Raw genomic sequence first — 19716 nt, 5'->3', positions numbered from 1 at the left:
GATTTTGTTATAAATTTCAACATGTATCATCATCCCTATACAATATAAATACTCTTTATTGCACACCTCAATAAAAGAAAACAATACAAAAGAAAACATACACATAAGCACAGGTAAACAACATGCGGTCTTATCGCTGAAAGGCAACCTTTGGGTTGCGGAAATTAAAAAAATTACATTGTCAGTAACCGTCACGCTGGAAGTGGTACTGGATAAAAATAATGGTACGAAAGTGTGATCAAGAAAACAATAAATGTGATAATTAAGGTCAGTAGGTAAATTGAAGAAAATTTAAAGTTTGATAATCACTGCTGTTTCTTAAATAGGTAAAGATCTGATTGTTTCTGGTCCGATCTTTACCTGGAAGGGTCAAGATCGGATATCGGTCTACAGCAGTGCTAGGTCTGTTAACACAATTACAAAAACAAACACAGTTTCATCACAATACGCTAAATAAATTACAGAGCGAAGATCGGATAGAAGGAAGAATTCGCGAAATTTACCTTGCTCTCTGTGATTGCACATAGCACAAGCCCGACTCCCTGAGCGACGCGGGGACACTGACAGTCGAGGCGCAATGAAATGGCGTCTTACACAATGTTGCCAACATTAAAAAATAAAGCCAAATTAGGGGGAAATGAATGTCCTACGTTCTTCACCCGCATCCGGTATTTACCCAACATACCTTAATCGTTGAACCGCCGCATTTCAAAATGGCCCTTATTTTGATATCGGCTAGCCGCAATGTAATACTGCGGATTATACAATACGACTGCGATACTTATATATAAATCCCCTCGTCAATGTAATTTCATTAAATTTGCTATCTAGTGGCAAACATCAGTTTTTTACTTGTGACGCACAAGTGTGAGCAATGTAAAATACTATATTTGTAAAAAAAATTGCCTACTAAGTAATAAAAGAAAATGTGATTATTAAATTATAATACGAAAGGTGGTCAAATCGCAAAATGCTGTCGTTTTATTTAAAATAATGAAATAATTAGACCAGTTCCGAAAGTACCGGGAAATCCCGGTTCTTTAAAACAGTACCGGTTCTGCAATCCCTAATAAGGATGTTATGCCCATCACTATTCCTTCTGTGTACGTATATTTAGAAACTGTCTCCGCCTCCACTTCGTGCGATAAGGACAACTGCAGCTCGGACCGAAATTCACTCGCAAAAAACTCAAAAATCGAGGTTTCGCTCTCGACTATTTCCTCCTCCAAAACGCAACTAATCATTATGAAATTTTGGAAATTGCAAGAGGAAGAAATAATCTATGCCGCTATGTTTTGATTTTTTGGATATTTTTTGTCATATTTGTATACTGTGCCTTTTTTTACAGCCAATTCAATTTAGCCGTTTTTGCGATTTTCGAGGCGCTGTATCTTTCTTCAAAATAAAATAATCCAAAAAAGCAAAACATAGCGGCACAGATATTGATGATATTGATCTTATTTGAAAAAATCACTGCTCTAGGTTAAAAATCCAGGGAGGAATCAGTCGAGAGCGTTTGTATGGAAAAATCGCAACTAGGAATTCCTCTTAACCTAAAATAGGCCCTTGCGGCATTGTACCAAGGATGCTGGCGGCATTTCTTCATTGTATCGCAATATACGATATGATACGTTGTTCGAGGAAGCCGCCACCTCTTCGGTTACCAGTTACGTCAACCAGACGCTTCGCGATTTCTGCAAAAAGTGTGCGCACTGGGATTCCATGGACCGAGTTTCAACGCCTATAATTTATATAGATTTATGTATTTTAGAACTAAAAGTGCATAACATATTGCAAAAACTTAATATTAAATCTAACTTAGAATACACATATAAAGCTACTTCCTTATTTTGCAGTATTCTTAATAGAGTAATTTCAAATAACTAAGTACTAGATTATACAATACACTTAATAATCCACTTTCATAAACGTGTTTTCCCTTATTTCTCCAGGGGCGTTTGTACAATGTACATATACAAAATAAATTAATAAACATACTATATTTTTTAACTGTGAGACTTTTTGGTGTAGGTTCCCCGCTGACTACACATAACCGAGAAATATATTTTTGAAATGAATATATATAGACTAACGTTAAGGCTTCCGCAAAATACCGTAAAACTAAGTTACTCTGAACCATTTTTTATATTAAATATGAACCTTTTGGATCAAAAAAAAATTAAACAATCTTCAAGATATGAGCAATGATATGGTTTTTTTTGGAAATTTATTTTAATTTAAATAAGTGATGACAAAAAATCTTGAAGGCACCCCTATTTCTTTCAGTTGTATCCTTATTAATACTGCAACTTTTATCGAAAATATATGAAACTTTACAATCTTTCTCACAAAACACTATAAAATTATTTGGTTTTCTTTCTTTATGCAAATTTATAAAACTATGCCTCAATTCCTAAAAAAATAAGCTTGAATCCCCCCTAGGTTCCTACCATTACCCCGCTCTCGTCCGTATAGTAGTTGCGCGCGCGAGCAAGCGAAATTCTATTTCAAACGTACAATTCTGCGCGCTCGATCTTAGCGGGTAGTGCGATGAGGAGTATAAGCTCCGCCGACACGCGCGAGGTCATTGGCGTCGGGTGCAGCCTTAACCCAGAAAATCGATAAATGATAAGAAATAACAATTTATTTCATGACAACATACATCCCATCTTTAGTCTTATGTAAACTAGGCGGTGGATGGTTGTGCTCTGGATTTAAATAAACTATCTTATTATTGTCAACTAGCTTCACTTTTGCTTTACATTTCAGACGAACACTCCTCGAGCAGTTGTAGTTCCCTGACTGTCTAACGTGGAAGGTGTAGCCATCAACCAGTAGGAGGTCGTTGCCTCTTCCGATGGAGATGAATACTGCTTCTAAATAAAGATACGTATTATAAACATTCAATATTTTTACACATTAATATTATAACCAAAATGGAACTTAATCGAGTATTAAGCTTTCAAAATGATTTGGCATGTCACAAGTCATTCTATACATTTTTAACAACCGGCATATGCAGTCGCCATCAAATATATCGGAGCGGCCGAAGTGGTCAAAAATATCTGAACACGCACCTTACGCCTGACGTGTTCAGAAATTTATGAGCACCTTGGCCGCCCAGATATATCTGATGGGGACTGTGCAAGCACGTCTCTGAATATTTTCAGAAAAAAGTGTAGTCACCTGCCTAATATGTACCTCTTTGAGGGCCGCAAAAATGTGACACGCTCTTATGGCTCTACAAATAAGATCATGTCAGATATTTCTGCGGCCTTCGTTGTGTAATATATTATTGCAGGTGACTGTATCATTTTCTTTTTGGCCGTATCTGTTGATCATAAAATACTGAAATAAGAAAACGTGTTGATTGGTCCAATCAGATTAAATTAATTAAACACTAAACAGGTATTTGGTCTTTTACTCATTTCAACATCTAAGGACCATTTCAGCATAAGCGTTTATATACCTAACTTTCTTAAGGTTGCTGTTATATATATTTAACTTAAAAGTGCAAGAAACCATGTCGTAGATTACGTAGATAATATACGATACAACAATTAAGAAGTTACTAAACATACTTAAAATCAAGAAAATACTATAGATCTTACTTACCCCGTTAGCGCCCATTGTATCCACTTAAGTACACTTGGGTTAGTGTAAACCCAAAGTGGACGCTCGAGTTGGGCGTGCAGCGGGGCGGGGCGGGCGGCGTGCATGTGAAACAAATGCAAACGAATAGAAACGGCCTTAGTGCACGCTGCTCAAATCACTTGTGAGCCCGACGCCACGCTGCACGCCCCGCCAAATGCTCCGCTTCGAATGTCCACTCAGGCCTTACACTTACGGTGTTAGATTTGATTTTCTATTGTAACTCTACCTAACAGCAGTAAAAAAAATTGTAGGTTCCAAAAAGTGGATGTGGGCACTAATGGGTTAACTGAGGCGGTTGGTAACAGTTACTCGTATCACGGTTCACTAAAGGGCTATATTCGTTCACAAATTGAGTCGTCTACATAACCAGCAGCAAGAGAGTTATAGAGAAGGTAAAAGAGATGGAGGCAGAGAGAATGGAAAGAAGAGACTGGATGCAGACAGTCGAAGATGATGATTAGTGGTATAGATCATAGGAGAACCATGTATCTTCTGAAACTAGGTAAGAGCAGTCTGAGAGTACTGACTGGTATTAATACTCTTAATGGGCATCTTAAGATAGAAAGCATAAGTAGAGACGCCTCCTGACCACACTGTGGTAAGGAGGAGACCAGCTCGCACTTACTGGCAGAATCTATTATGTATGCTGCGCCAATATAATACATTCGGTAGTGATACATTAAAAGAGAGCGAACTAAAGGATGTCGAACTTAAAGATGTTTTTCTGTTCTGCAGGAAAACGAGAACATTTGAGGGGTGTAGTGACTGAATGAACGCAACGAGCGTTCGACAACCCGCCTGCTTCTGACCGGGCGTCCCTGCACATCTACATCTAACCAGTAGCAAGCGTCATTAGAGGTATTTTTCAGATTCAAACACTTTTTAACGAGTATGTTGTACAAAGTACTCCCCGCTCTTAGTTATATGTATAGCAGGCGGACCATGGTTGTGCACCTCATCTACCGAAACTATACTATATTTATCATCCAACTTTACTTTCGCTCTACAGTGTAACTTAATTTTTCTAGAGCAATAATAGTTTCCACTTGATTGAGCGCTGTAAGTGTAGCCGTTGACCATTAGGAGATTCTTTCCTCTCCCTGTCGGTATGAAGACAGCTTCTAAAACACATCGAAAACCCAAATTTTTATTAAATAAATATTGTCAAAGTTGTATAATATATATCAAAGGTTGACAAATTTTACAAAGATCTGTTACATCACACTTAAAACAAGAGCCTTGTCATACGAAAGAATTACTAAATACGAAAGAATTAATAATAAACCTAAGGCATGAGTTTCGTTAGTAGGAAAAACCTTACAATTTACTTAAAGGGGCCGCATTTTATTTTGTTGTTGCTTTTTTTACTGGATTTAGATAATAAATTACTGATTTATTTATTCTGAATGGAATAAATACGAAATGTCAATTTAAGACAAAAACAAAATGTAAATATCTAATTTTCCGTTAAGTTCCGAAAATAGAATACGTTGTTGTAACTCAGAGGAAGACTATTAGGACGAAATTGCGCTTATTATTCAGAATAGGGATTTTTATTTATCCACCAAATTTTATCGCAATCTGACGGTATCAAAATAATTAATCTGCCCAAATAAGTCACAAAATCAGCGGTTTACGCTCATTGCCCACACATTAAACACATACACATTACACATTAAAACCGTAATTATTTCATAGAAATTTGACGTTTATGATAACACTTCCACGCTGTGTTATCAAACACGGCGCAGAGTTATACGGACTCTATCTACTTACTCAAATTAGAGCCCCGCAAGCTAATTATGAGAAAATAATATTGGTAGGAATTACAATCTGACTTTAGCTACTGCAGAACTGCTAACAAGACTGTACAAACTACATTTAGTTATAAGTAATATTAAATTTATTTTAAACATATTTGGACATTACAGTTATATTTTAAATTAGGAATCAATAACTATGCAAATAAGTAATCCAAAAATATTATGAACATTAAAGAGTCTTAAACTAAGTAGATGACTTAATTTTACTCTGAAAATTTACACTTGCACAGTTGAAAGAGCTCTGAAGCACACCATAACAATGAAATACAATTGATTTTCATCAAAACCACGATTTCAAAAATGTTTTTCTTATGTGTGCCAATGTAACGCGTTGCCTTTGAATTTATCATATTGGACGAGTACTTCTCCATGCAGTCATCATTTTTCTCAGTCGATATTTACTTTATGGAAAGTATTTTTACAAAATGTGTTGTGTTTTAAACACAGCTACGGATTTGACTTTTTTAAATTAATATAAAAGTTAGGAACAAAACACAAATTAAATTACAATTTTTTTAAATCTCCTGACGCGTATCGATTTTTTTATTAAGTATTCTTAATAAAAAAATCGAAAAAATAAAAACAAATTAAAGGGCACTGCTGTGTCCTACGAGTAATATGCAGCAAATCGAGTAAAAATATTTTCTAAAATGTTAATATCCAGTGAGGAAAATGGCTGGCAAGCGGTCACGTGACTTTATCCTCTTTCCTTTTAACAAGGGGGATCATGGTTGTGTTCCTCATACGTGTATATAATTTCATTATCAACATTAACCTTAACTTTCGCTTTACATTTCAACACGGTTTTCTTCGAGCAGTAATAATTTCCATGGCTCATCAGACTGTAAGTATGACGATTATATATGAGAAGTTTCTTTCCTTTCCTCGTCGGTATAAACGTTGGACCTGGAACGAATACATAATATAAAAAATACATGAGTATCGTGGAACACTTGATTGGAACGAAGTATATTATTATTGATATACGTATACTATATTATTGATTAACAAATGCCAAAAAAACTTAATCGATAAAATAACAATTATCGTAACTGCTCTAAATTTCATAAATCAGTTCAGAAATGCGACTTACAAGCAGGGAGAACAACTAAAAGTTGAAACTGATACGCTTAGCTCGAGCTTCACACTCGCTTAGTCGATTAAAAAATATGAAATTCATGTGCAAAAAAATCCAAAAACCATACACATGTGCAGCATACACGTCCGGGGATCGAACCCGAATCGTCGCTGCCACCGCCTGTTCCTAAGCGGCTCTTTACCAACTGCGCCACTATACGATTTTGGGAAGTCGGTTAAATTGGGCTAATTACTTATTCTCGAGAAATCATTTAAGCAAAAGAAGGGCGTGACGTCAAATCTTATACTTTTTTAGCCTAGACCCCATCCGCCAAGTGTCGGATAATAAATTTCGTTCCAAAAATATTACTATTATGAGAATACTTTTACGGGTTAACCAACGTATTTTTAGTCACATATGCGACATTTTTCGCACCGCGCGTGATCGCTACTGATGCACTGTACGTACAGTCAGCATCAATAGTAGCGGATGAAACAACGTGCCAAAAGTATCTGATATTCCGGATAACTTTTCCAAATAAAGATAAATCTCTCAAATTTACGTTCAAAAGTATATCATTTATAGTCTTAATTGTTCTACATATAGAACTATCACTTTTTGTTAAGCTGTTACAGAATGGTAGATACTTTTGAAACCTTGTTTGATCCGCTACTTTTGATGCTGACTGTACTTGAAAATGGAGGCCTAGGCTCTGAGAAATATCTCGCGCGAGTGACTAAAATACGTGAGCTAAACCGTTTTTAGCTTAATATTTATATGAATCACGAAAGGTTACATTCAAAGTTTTGTTATTGGGTATATATATATATATATTTTTTAATTTATTTAGGCGACAAACAGTCCTATACAAATAATAATGTAATAATAAGCAATGTGTTAAAAGACCTTGAGTGCCCTACCTTAATAATAATATGTTTTAATCTAAAGTAGCTAGTGTAGGAGCAGTACGCGGAAAACAAAGTTATCAGTAAGTAAGAAAGTTATCAGTAACTTGAGTGAATCTGTTGTCATTCATCCATGTATATTGTTAGCGAATGGTGGGTAAACAATGTAAACATTGTATTTCATGATTGACAGTTGAGGGTATAATTGAAATCATTTGAGTTTAGTGATTAACTGCTTTTAATGTTCATAGATTATGATTATACAAGTTTAGTTGGATATGTATTTTAATCTAATTAAATATTAAACTTAATTTATATAAATAGCTTAGAAATATTTACAAGCAAAGGTTAATGTAAAATAAAGATCAATATAGAAATGTTTGGCAACATTGGTTGTCTTTGTTCAATTGAAATAAATTGATTACTTACTGGTCGCTGATAAAAATAGCTTCTAAGTGTTGCTGAATAAATTATAAAGTACTTTAAATATAAAGTGTGGTGATTATTTACGATTCCTGTGGTTCCCGTAGTACGGTTATCGTACAATATGTATGCACGGACAGGTTCATTGATACTCGTACATACATCCACACGGGGTACACAAGAATGTTATATACATAAGTTAATGCCTACAATGTTACATTGTTATACTAACATGCAGAGGTTATACAAAGTTATAATTATACCTACTTTTATTAACGTTACCTACTTAAATAAACAGTTTATCATTGTTCATAATTTCGATCTTAAGTGAGTAATAATTTGTTTCTTGAAACTTTCACAGGTTTTATACGAAAAAAGATCAATGTGGGGTACATTTTTATTGTAATAATTGAGACAACGGTTGAAGTAAAAATTTGAGCAATACTTTAACTGCTTGAGTTTTGTAGCATTCTGGTACGTAGCATTGTTACTTTCTGTACAGTAAGGTAAACACATGTATAGGTAACTTATTTCTTATTATTACATTTTCGACTAGCCAAAAACTTTATTATTGATAATTATTTACAACGTAACATTATACACAAACAGTATATTAAAATAAAGCTGACTAGAAACAAAAATGTTAAAACTAGATTATGATAAATGAATACAGAAATAAAATAAAAATACCCCACAAACTATTAGCCCCGTCAAAAATTAACTTTTAAGCCCCGAACTGTTTCCTACCAAACGTTCCAAATATGCCGGCTGCGTTGCCACGCTGAATGGCTAAGGATATTTGTTGGACCAGATAAGATCCAGCCCGGGGGTCGCAGCCTCTATCCCTCAACCGGTGTCCAATCTCTCTAAACAGCTTCTAGGCCTCGGCCTAGCCTATAATAATTTCCCTTGGCCTTTGAGCCCATCAAACTGTATGTAAAACCATTGTAATAAAGAAGCTGGTTTCTCTTTGCTGTATGAAGATTGGACCTAAAACATAATCATTAACACGATTTTTTTAACCAAGTTTCCAAAAAAAAACATCATATCATAAGCCAAAATCTACGAAAATAAAAAAGTATGCATCCACTAAATGATTCATTATGATGTTACTTAGGCCGCAAACTAGACACCAGCGGCGTGGCCAGCGGCAAATTTCGTCGAGCGCAATGTACGAGTATGAATGGCCTTGATTTGCCGTTCGCCGCGGCGTTCAGCATTCTAGATCTTATAATTATGTATATATAATACTTATCCTTAACACAAAAAGAAACAAAAAACTACAACAATTTTTTTTTTCGCTTTAAAAAGCTCGAAAAAGTTTATTGCTAGACAAATAATATTATAGTTGTACCTTAAAAATGAATCCCATGAAATGATCCCTTTCTGAACTGATTGTTAGCGTTACTGGCAACGGCAAAATATCCATCTATAGTTTTATGGATCGTCGGAGGCTCATGGTTATGGAACTCATGCATATCCACAATAACATTATCCTGATCCAACTTCACTCTGGCTTGGCACTTCATCAAGTACTTCCGAGTGCAGTAGTAAACGGAACAATGGCTTTGGTTGTAAGTATGCCCGTTGTATATCAAAATTTTGTTGCCTCTTCGTGACGGTATGAACATGGGTCCTATAAAAAAATTAATATCGTAACTAAGAAGTGGAAATTTGAAACGTATTTAAAGGTACATAAAACAGTTTAATTCTATTTTATTTTCTACCTTGACATAAACAAAATATAGTCAATATTTAAATCGTAATGGTTGTACTAGGTATTGACTTTTTGATTATTACGACAATGTAGAAATTCAAGTGTATAAACACCGTATATGTATGTCAAGCTTTAACTAAAGGGACCAATTTTTAGATTTAAATAAAAGTCTATGAAATAATTTGTACTTTTATTAAAGCCGAATATAACATAATCTCCATTTTTAGTAATATGAATCTTAATTTGGTCATTATAATGTATACATAAATAAATGTACACTTCGATCCGCTCCGCTCCCGGCTGTCTGAAGGGGGGCCCGTTCGCCGGACGATATCGGCCTGTCAGATATTCGCGATCGTCAGCTTTTGTGAATAACCATGAGAAGATTGCCTCGTTTTGTAGGAATAAATAGGAATAACTGACAGGCCGATATCGTCCGGCGAACTGGTAATCAGTCCCTTAAGGGTAACAGAGCGAGTAACGGACGTACCGTTCGTGAACATAAATACAATCTTGTGATAGTGTTTTATTGAGGAGTCACGGTAACAGTGGATGTTACAATCATAATTATGCATGTCTTGTAAATCTGTAATTGTGACCATTTTGTCTACTACGTCGGTAGTCGGTGTGGACGAACGTTTAGCGAATGACGTAGTGAGTGTCGTATAGAGTACAACGACAACAACGAGGGTAGTTTTTTGCCGCGTCAAGCAATCGGTTGCGGAGAGTTGCATGCCGCAGTCGGTCCGATAACATAGGCTCCCGTTGATGCTACTCGGTATAGAGCGAAACATGTCGAGCAATCTTCGTCTTAATACATTAAAAAAACAATTTTAATTCAAAATAAATTTAATTGATAGGAATATAATCACCGCTCTTGGTGATATGAGATTGAGGAGCTTCATGGTTGTGTGTACCTTCCACATATAATATCTCATTTTCTTTATTCAATTTCACTTTTGCTTTACATTGGAGAAGAATTCTTCTAGAACAATAATACAATGGGCTCTGACGATTTATACGAGAGTAGGTGTAGCGATTGTACAAGAGAATGTTATTTACTCCTTTATTTCTTCTGTTTGTGGGTATAAAAATTGGCCCTAAAATGTAATGAGATTTATGTTAGTAATTAAACTGCATATCATTTTCCCTATCCCATATTATTGATTAGACAAAATATGTCAAAATACAATTTCATTTAATCGTATAGCCTAAGTACAAAAAAATGCAAATCAATTCATGTTTCAGAATACAGTACAATAAAGATATTCTTTTTTGCACTCGTCATGAAAGCAATAATATTATATTATTTTACATTTATATAATATATTGTTATAACAACTCGTTTGAAAATTAAGTTTCATGCAGAAAAATTAAAAAAAACATTCACAGCATTTGTAAACGTATCTTTATTTTTAGCAGTATATTAAAATATTCATTACATATATGTAATCTTAACTTATAAAGCTATAGCTAACTAAATAGATATATAAATCCCCTCCTTCGTCCGGTGCATATTAGGAGGATTATGCGTATGAGTCTCCTGTAAACCGATGATGCAATTGTTATCATCCAATTTAACCTTCGCCTTACATTTCAACGTTTGTTTTTTCGAGCAATAGTAATTGCCTTTCCCCATCATGCTGTACGTGTAACGGTTAACCATGAGAAGGTTTCCTCGTTTTGTAGGAATAAATACTGCCTCTAAAAGAAAGGCAAGAAATTAAAATCTGCGAAAAAGCCTGATTGTATGAATCTACGCTTAGCAACCAAGATATTAGATCAAAGAACATTATGTTTATAATAGAAACATTATATAAACATTAAAAAAGCGGCCAAGTGCGAGTCGGACTCGCCCATGAAGAGTTCCGTACCATTTATGACGTATTAAAAAAAACTACTTACTAGATCTCGTTCAAACCAATTTTCGGTGGAAGTTTGCATGGTAATGTATATCATATATTTTTTTAGATTTTTCATTTTGTTATTTTAGAAGTTACAGAGGGGGGGGGGGACACATTTTTTCACTTTGGAAGTATCTCTCGCGCAAACTATTCAGTTTAGAAAAAAATGATATTAGAAACCTAAATATAATTTTTGAAGACCTATCCATAGATACCCCACACGTATGCATTTGATGAAAAAAGATTTTTTGAGTTTCAGTTCTAAGTATAGGGAACCCCCAAAATTTATTGTTTTTTTTTTCTATTTTTGTGTAAAAATCTTAATGCGGTTCATAGAATACATCTACTTACCAAGTTTGAACAGTATAGCTCTTATAGTTTCAGAAAAAAGTGGCTGTGACATAATCGGACAGACAGACGGACATGACGAATCTATAAGGGTTCCGTTTTTTGCCATTTGGCTACGGAACCCTAAAAAGATCAAAGACAGCGAAAATATTATTTTGATTTACTTACGATAACGCGCCCAGGATCGTGCAAAGTGCAAAGTGGAGGAAGGCAAGTAGGAAAGCGGACCTAAAGTAACTAATAATAATACCACAAAACAAAAAAACTATTAAAAAAAGTTGCACCACTTTCCCTTAACACATTTATGGCAATAAAAAAATAGGAGGTTCAGCTCGTTGTTTCGCGTGAGGTGTATTTTGATAACTTGGAAAGCGAAGTAAGTTTGAAAATTGCATATATCTACTTTAGCGGCGTTTTCAGTTGGTGCTCTGAACAGTTCTGAGCGAGCAATCGTTCGTTCGTTCGGTGGATGGAAACAGTTGCTCTTGTAATAAATAGGAAGAGCAAACATTTACTCTAAACAAAATGTTTGCTCAGAACACTAAGTGAAAACGCGGCTTTATGGGCACTTGTTAAGCGTTGCAAGGAGGAGAGTATCCGACATATTTTCCAAGAGTGCCCATCTATTCGATATACTGGAGGCCCCCCGGAAGACCTGATCAAACCAAATGACGAAGCTATCAAGTGGATTAATTCTCTGGAGTTAGATTTATGATTTCTCTGTATCTGTACAATGCCATACGATTAAATCAAAGCGTTGCAATGCCGTTGCCAAAGTATGAAGTGCTTTTGGTTTAGTAGATTTCAAAATTACCCCGTTTTAGAAGTTATCACAGTGCACCTATCATGTTACATTTCATAAGTTCCTTTCTTGGAAAAACGGTAAGCCCCATTTTTGGTGACATACAAATTAGGAGGTTTGTGGTTGAGCTCGTATTTTGTTTCTACTACCTTATTATTTCTGTCTAAATTCACTTTCGCTTTACATTTCTTCAGTTCCATTCTCGTGCATCGGTAAATACCACTACCATATTTCTTGAAAGTGTGACCGTTATGCAATAGAATTTTGTCTTCCCTACCCGATGGTATAAATATGGGTTCTAGAAAAAAAACATAGCTATTATTATGTGCTCAATTGAACTGGTAATTATGGTTTTAATTGCTTTGGTAACATAAAAAACGGCCATTCTTTAAACGGTGTTTATGTTTTTTATTTCACTTAAATATATTTTTTCCAATAATATTGATTTATACATATAAAAAAATTATCTTAATTATTGAATACTAATATATTGACCATCTTTAGTAACATGAAAGTTGGGAGGTTCATGATTATGGGTGTCTTTTATTTCTAATATTTTATTGTTTACATCCAGTTTCACTTTTGCTTTACACTTCTTCGTATCCTTTTTAGAACAGTAGTAATTGCCTTTTCCCATCATACTGTACGTGTAACGGTTGACCATGAGAAGATATCCTCGATTTGTAGGAATAAATGATGCCTCTAAAAGCAAAAATTAATAACCTGTAAAAGACTGATTGTATTATATAGCCAAAATACAGAAAATGTGTTTTTTTTTTTATACCAAGACGGTGGCAAGCAAGCATACGGCCTATGATTATGGCATATGATTATTTCAAAGAAGTTACAAAGTATATAAGTACGTACAATATTACGCAAATTCCCAGTAGCTAAGGTTAAATAGAAGTATCTTTATTTTTCTTCTCTAGTTTTATATTCATTAACTGGTTGCCCAAGATACAGGCTATGCCTAGTTTGGGCCCTGTAAATACTTTTTTTTTAAATAAAAGTATCGCTATGCATACACATGCAACCTCGTCTTCATGTATGTTCACCGCTGTTAAGCTAATTTTTGGGTGTGCAAAATAAATAAATATAAAAATTTGAAGGTTCGGTTCGAGGTTTTACTTGTTAAGCTCAAGGTACATTATTGCTTCGCCCAAATTCACATTTCTTCAGTTCCTTTCTCGTGCATCAATTATTTGGAAAACCAGTATGGGCATTTTCGGATACATGAAAATTAGGTCCGTGATAGAAAAAAATCAAAACTATCATTACATTACCCAATGCAACTGGTAATTGTGTTTTTAATTACTTAGGTTGTATTATATTATAAACGTAGACATATGTTTTGTTTATTCACATATTTTATTTAAATAATAAAACAATTCCTATTTTATAAAAGTAATCAATGTACGTCACATGTACGTCCAACTTAAAAAAAACATCAATACTGATTTATACCTATAAGGTGTCTCAATAAGAGTGTACGATTTTGTGTATTGTTTTCGTATATAACTCTGAAATTTGACAATCATAAGTGTTGTTACGATTACAATAAAAACCGGCTAAGTGCGAGTCGGACTCGCGCACGAAGGGTTTCGTACCATTATTTATAAAAACGGCAAAAAAATTATGTTTGTTGTATGGGAGCCCCCCTTAAATATTAGTTTTATTCTGTTTTTAGTATTTGTTGTTATAGCGGCAACAGAAATACATCATCTGTGAAAATTTCAACTGTCTAGCTATCACGGTTCATGAGATACAGCCTGGTGACACACGGACGGACGGACGGACGGATAGACGGACAGCGAAGTCTCAGTAATAGGGTCCCGTTTGACCCTTTGGGTACGGAACCCTAAAAATGGAGCATTACACAAAAGTAGAACGTGAAACAATCGATTTATTACAGCGACAATTTCCAGACCAGATCATCTCACGAAATTCAGATGTCAACTGGCCACCAAGATCATGCTTTTGAATGCCGTTTTCCTAGGGGCTTAGAAAAATCTCGGGTTTATGCGAATAAACCAGAGAAACAATTCCGGAGTTCAAAGCCGAGATCCAACGCATTAACAGTCAGATAGCCACATTTTTGTCAAAAAGTAATCGATAATTTCATGAAAAGAGGGAATAGAGCTATTCTGGGCTGTCATCAGAGCCGTGGGGGCTTTTTACCGGATATTTTATTCCACACATAATCGAAAACATGTGATCTTAATAATGCAATATAAATATCACAACTTACAAAATATTTACGTGTTTTTTTAAAACGAATAATTACACTATTATTGAGACACCCTATGCGAATAAACATTTTGTTTATTTAATATTAATATAATGACCATCTTTAGTAACATGAAACTTGGGAGCCTCATGATTATGTGTTTCTTTAACTTCTAATATCTTATTATTTGCATCCAGTTTTACTTTTGCTTTACACTTCTTCGTATCCTTTTTGGAACAGTAGTAATTCCCGTGGCTCACCAAGCTATACGTGTAGCCGTTGCATAATAGCATAACTCCTCTTTTCGCTGGTATAAATATTGGTCCTAAAACGAAAAATCTGTTATTATGTGATTTTTTTCAGCTACCAGTGCTGATATTAGACCCGATCTGGCGAAAAATAATTATCTTGAACGTTGCGAAGGACTTCCGAAGGTGTAAATAAATTTGGCCTCGTTTTCACACGTAACTTTTCAACACAACAAGCAATAAATAAATAATAATAAATAAATATTATAGGACATTATTACACAAATTGACTAAGTCCCACAGTAAGCTCAATAAGGCTTGTGTTGAGGGTACTTAGACAACGATATATATAATATATAAATATTTATAAATACATAAATACATAGAAAACATCCATGACTCAGAAACAAATATCCATGCTCATCACACGAATACATGCCCTTACCAGGATTTGAACCCGGGACCATCAGCTTCGTAGGCAGGGTCACTACCCACTAGGCCAGATCGGTCGAATAACAAAAACAAAATAGAAAATATGTAGGTAAAACAAAATCTTTCGTTATTTAAATATTTATATTAAGAAGTTCTGTTAATACAGACTTCGTATTTTATAACTAGTTAGAGTTATCTATTCGTTTATCAATATTATATTAAAATTTCTTATTTGTACTATACTACTTTATCAATACCAGTGTTACTGTAAAAACTACACACTTTTATTAAAAAGCAATCATTTCCAGAATTAATTACCCAACAGCCCCTACTGTACTTAGGACTACAACTTAATGTTAATCTGCTTAAAACGAAATCTGCGATGAAAATCTAAATACGAAAAACTACCATCGATACAAAACATACATCATAATTTTTTTATAAGATTATAATCGAAAGCGTATCGACAGAATATAATCGGCAATATATTGTAACCTACTGGTTATTTTATTATACCGGTTTAATTGACTAAAGTTCAAACGTTAGACAAAATCAACTGGTAAAAATCTTCTAACATCAGCTTACATAATTATCATTTGCGAAAATATTATATAAATTCAAGTCAGTAATTTTGTTGTGTAAAGGGTCTGTTGCACAATGTCGAAGTAAAGTCCTGAATAAGCTACTTGTCACTTAAATATGTGACGTTATTCGTCATCATCGTTGACGTTGCGCAATCTTCAAAAAAGCTTAACTAGTAAATAAAGTACTAAGTTTTGCGGGAAGTTTTATCTGTCAGTTAATTTATTTGTTAATTAGCTACCCGATACTTTACTCGGACTTTGTGAAACAGACCCTAAATGTAATATTCTACTACCTATTCTACTTATGACATATCTTATTATTTACTTTATTTATCTTTCATCTTAGGTTAAGGTTTTTCACAATATTTATGGCTATAAATGAAAAATATAAGAACACATACAAAAACAATACAAAATACATATAAAATCCTAATCTAGGGGACCACCAGCAGCGGAGCCAGCCCCAAGCTGCCGGTGGTCAGGGCCGCAGAGTGAAGAACCGACGACGGACTTATTACGCGCCGCGTCCAAGATTGCCTTCTGCATCTCATAACCCTTGATCCAGTCACCCAGGGAGAGCCCCTCCAGGTATTGGTCGAGACTCATCGCTGTGGGACCGTTCGCGGACAAGACTATCGGAACAATGATCGTCGAGTCAACATATTATTATTGTAATATTTGTTCGATAAATACGTTCAGCAACACGAAATTAATCTATAAAAGTGAAATTTGCAATTTTTTGTAACATTTTTGTGAAGATATTCGAGTTCAGTATCGTAAAATTGTAACATATTTTATCTACACACATATCATAAACCTTCTATGATGCCAACATTACGATAAACAGTTTTATTACAAAAATTTCTTATCTGTAAAAATGTTGTTATTGCTTCATAACTACATCAAAATCGATTTGGTAATGACATTCAAATTTGGAACATCTCTGCAAAAAAACGGCAATTCGATTTGACCTCTATTCTAATAGATACCTGGTTTATTCGAATTATTTGAATCTTACGGGGAGTAGAACCGATTGCCATTTAAAAAAAAACATGAAGATAATTATGACGAAAACGACAGAACGGAAGCACCGTTCAATCCGTCAGTCATTTAAAATGACATCGTCAACTTCAACCCTACAACATCAGTGATGATGCTACGTTCATCCTTTATCCGTGAACATGATCGGCACTTAAGTTTCTGGGGGGTCAATACAGACCCAGATTTTTGGCTTAGGTTGACTTTCAGCGTTTGTCTCTCTAGATGTACCCGGTCGGGTATCGCCATGGCGTTTTAAAGAGCTGAGGTCAGCTCCCGAATCCGCCAAAAGCGAAGTCGATGTTCGTCTGAAACAATGCCCAGTGTAATCTTGAGGGTCTGGGAGTTTTAAATACGTTGCGATGTCCTTCGGTGTCCCGCCTATCTTATTGACACCCATAGGCTGTCTTGAGCACTTGCCCTTATGATATTGCAAGAAAAATCGATCCGTCTTTGTATTGGGCGGACGTAAAGATTGATACTGCTCGACTATCTTCACATACTCCTCACGAACGACAAAGGATCTGTTAGTACTCGTCTTTGAGTTTGGCAGTTTTATTAATAGCAGGGTGTCTGAATGTTTCTCGACGCCATCGACGGTAAGGCTCATGAGTTCATTCGTACGGCATCCTCCGTTTATTCCGATTATGAGAATGACCTGCATAAACATCACATTATGAGTAATAGTAAAATTAATAACCGACTATTACATAAGTTACAAACAAAATCATTTCAAAAACATAAGGACTACACTTTTCGTTTATGAAAATGAAATTATACCCTTAGAGTCGAATGATGTGGCGTCTCTATGACAGACCATTTCATATTAAGTTGCTGTCGCGTAGAGTAGACCAAGATAAGTTGGCAGCGATTTTGATAGCCCAGACGATGCAAGTGTCAAGTAAACGTCATAATTTCATAGAAGTTTGACGTTTAAAATAATCCGTGCGCCTTCTGCGGCTGTAGCGCGGTCGCATTTTTATCACTTGTCACTATGCCTGTCACGTTCTAAAAAGTAAGTAAGTGCGAAAGTGACAGGCATAGTGACAAGTGATAAAGATGCGACCGTGCTACAGCCGCTGGGCTATCAAAAATGGTGCCAACTTATCTTGGTTTCACTCTAAAATGTTTTTTGACATTTTTAGAAGTTTAACTAATTAAATTGATTTTATTTAGAAATGCATATCATTTACGTAATAAAAACACTGAGAAACAGAAACATATTTTTTCAATGATTTTTTTAAATTAAGCCCAAACAAAAGATACTTGAAGGAACTGCCATGTCTACAATCTGTCATAGGGACCACCATTAGGCGCAAGAATTCTAGTCAAAAGTGGAGCTAGCTACGAAAGTTTATGTTTAAATGTATGCTCTTCAGCTGAAAAGATTTGGATGGAACTTGGCATACAGATAGATTAACCTAGACACTATATTTTATGGGATGCCTTTTTATCAGATGTTTCCCTAAGGGGTTAAATTAGTTTTTAATATTCTAGAAAAATACTGGAATAGTAGTGGAATTGAAGTAATAGAAACGGGGTGGGAAAGACGGGTCTAGTAAAGAGTCTAGTAATTTATAAAATTTCTAAAACTACTCACTTTTGCGCCGAGATATATTATGTCCGGGGCTTCATTAATAAACTTATCTATGTCAGAGGATGTAAACATTTTAGACTTTTTAGGGTTGTGTCCCACTTGCATTCCTTTCAAAAACGTTATGAGTTCTGAATAGTTCTCAATATGCACGTCATCCTTGATTTTCATCGTGGCCTTCAGCATGGAGTAAATACTCCACATTGTCGGTGGTTGCTTCGTCTGAGACAAATACATGAAATACGATAATAGTACAGTTTCCGTCAAAGTCTTTACATCATTTTCAACCCGCCATTTATTGAAGTTATCGTACGCTCTAAAATATATCTCTCGAGATTTCTCCGGTAGGAATGTTAATTCCGGGTCCTTCGATGTTCCTTTTAAATCATCTGGGTTTAAAATTCCCTCGTCATCGCTCATCTCAGTCATGTTTTCTGAAAATAATCCGAATTTAAAACTTGCTTCTATGACAAGAGACAGAAAAACAATTTATTATAATGCAATTACCATACCATGCAATTTCGAAGAGCGTTCGGATAAACTATTTACTACTAATACTATATTACTTCTAATTTATTACATATTAGTGTGCTACTGTACTGGTACTACACTAATGAAATGAAATGACAAAAATGAAATAAATAATCTTTATTTAGACAACTAATATTTCATAGATAAATACTTTAAAACTAGAATAGTTATTGTAATTTATTAATCAATATTGTAGGACATCATTACACAAATTCACAAAGTCCCACACTAAGTTAAATAATGCTTGTGTTGCACACAACATGTGAGTACCTACACATACTCAGACAACGATATAAATATTTATAAATAAACAAATAAATATGTACTTAAAACATAGAAAACACTCATAAATCAGGAATAAATATTCATGTTCATCACATAAATAATTGCCCTCAAATCTAAAAGCTA

At 34.8% G+C, this 19716-nt stretch overlaps 1 protein-coding gene across 1 annotated transcript; it reads right to left on the bottom strand.

Moving 5' to 3' along the window:
- Positions 1 to 15713: 15713 nt before the first annotated feature.
- LOC133515834 (uncharacterized) lies at positions 15714 to 19332 on the bottom strand. Its single transcript, XM_061848426.1, has 2 exons — positions 18784 to 19332; positions 15714 to 17841 (listed from the first exon to the last, which is right to left on the bottom strand). The coding sequence occupies exons 1-2, from the start codon at positions 19204 to 19206 to the stop codon at positions 17338 to 17340; spliced, it is 927 nt and encodes a 308-aa protein (XP_061704410.1). The 5' UTR covers positions 19207 to 19332; the 3' UTR covers positions 15714 to 17337.
- Between the last annotated feature and the right edge of the window lie 384 nt (positions 19333 to 19716).

The sequence above is a fragment of the Cydia pomonella genome, chromosome 3 (genome assembly GCF_033807575.1).
Source record: "Cydia pomonella isolate Wapato2018A chromosome 3, ilCydPomo1, whole genome shotgun sequence".
Taxonomy (NCBI): domain Eukaryota; kingdom Metazoa; phylum Arthropoda; class Insecta; order Lepidoptera; family Tortricidae; genus Cydia; species Cydia pomonella.
Note: the sequence above shows the minus strand (reverse complement) of the source record. Positions and strands in the feature narration are given on the sequence as shown.

Bases quoted from the DNA above. Each gene is read 5' to 3' on its own strand.
- LOC133515834 (XM_061848426.1), bottom strand. From the start codon at position 19,206: ATGACTGAGATGAGCGATGACGAGGGAATTTTAAACCCAGATGATTTA. The intron at 17,842-18,783 runs GTGAGTAGTTTT...ATGTTTATGCAG, and splicing joins TAATATATCTCGGCGCAAAA to GTCATTCTCATAATCGGAAT.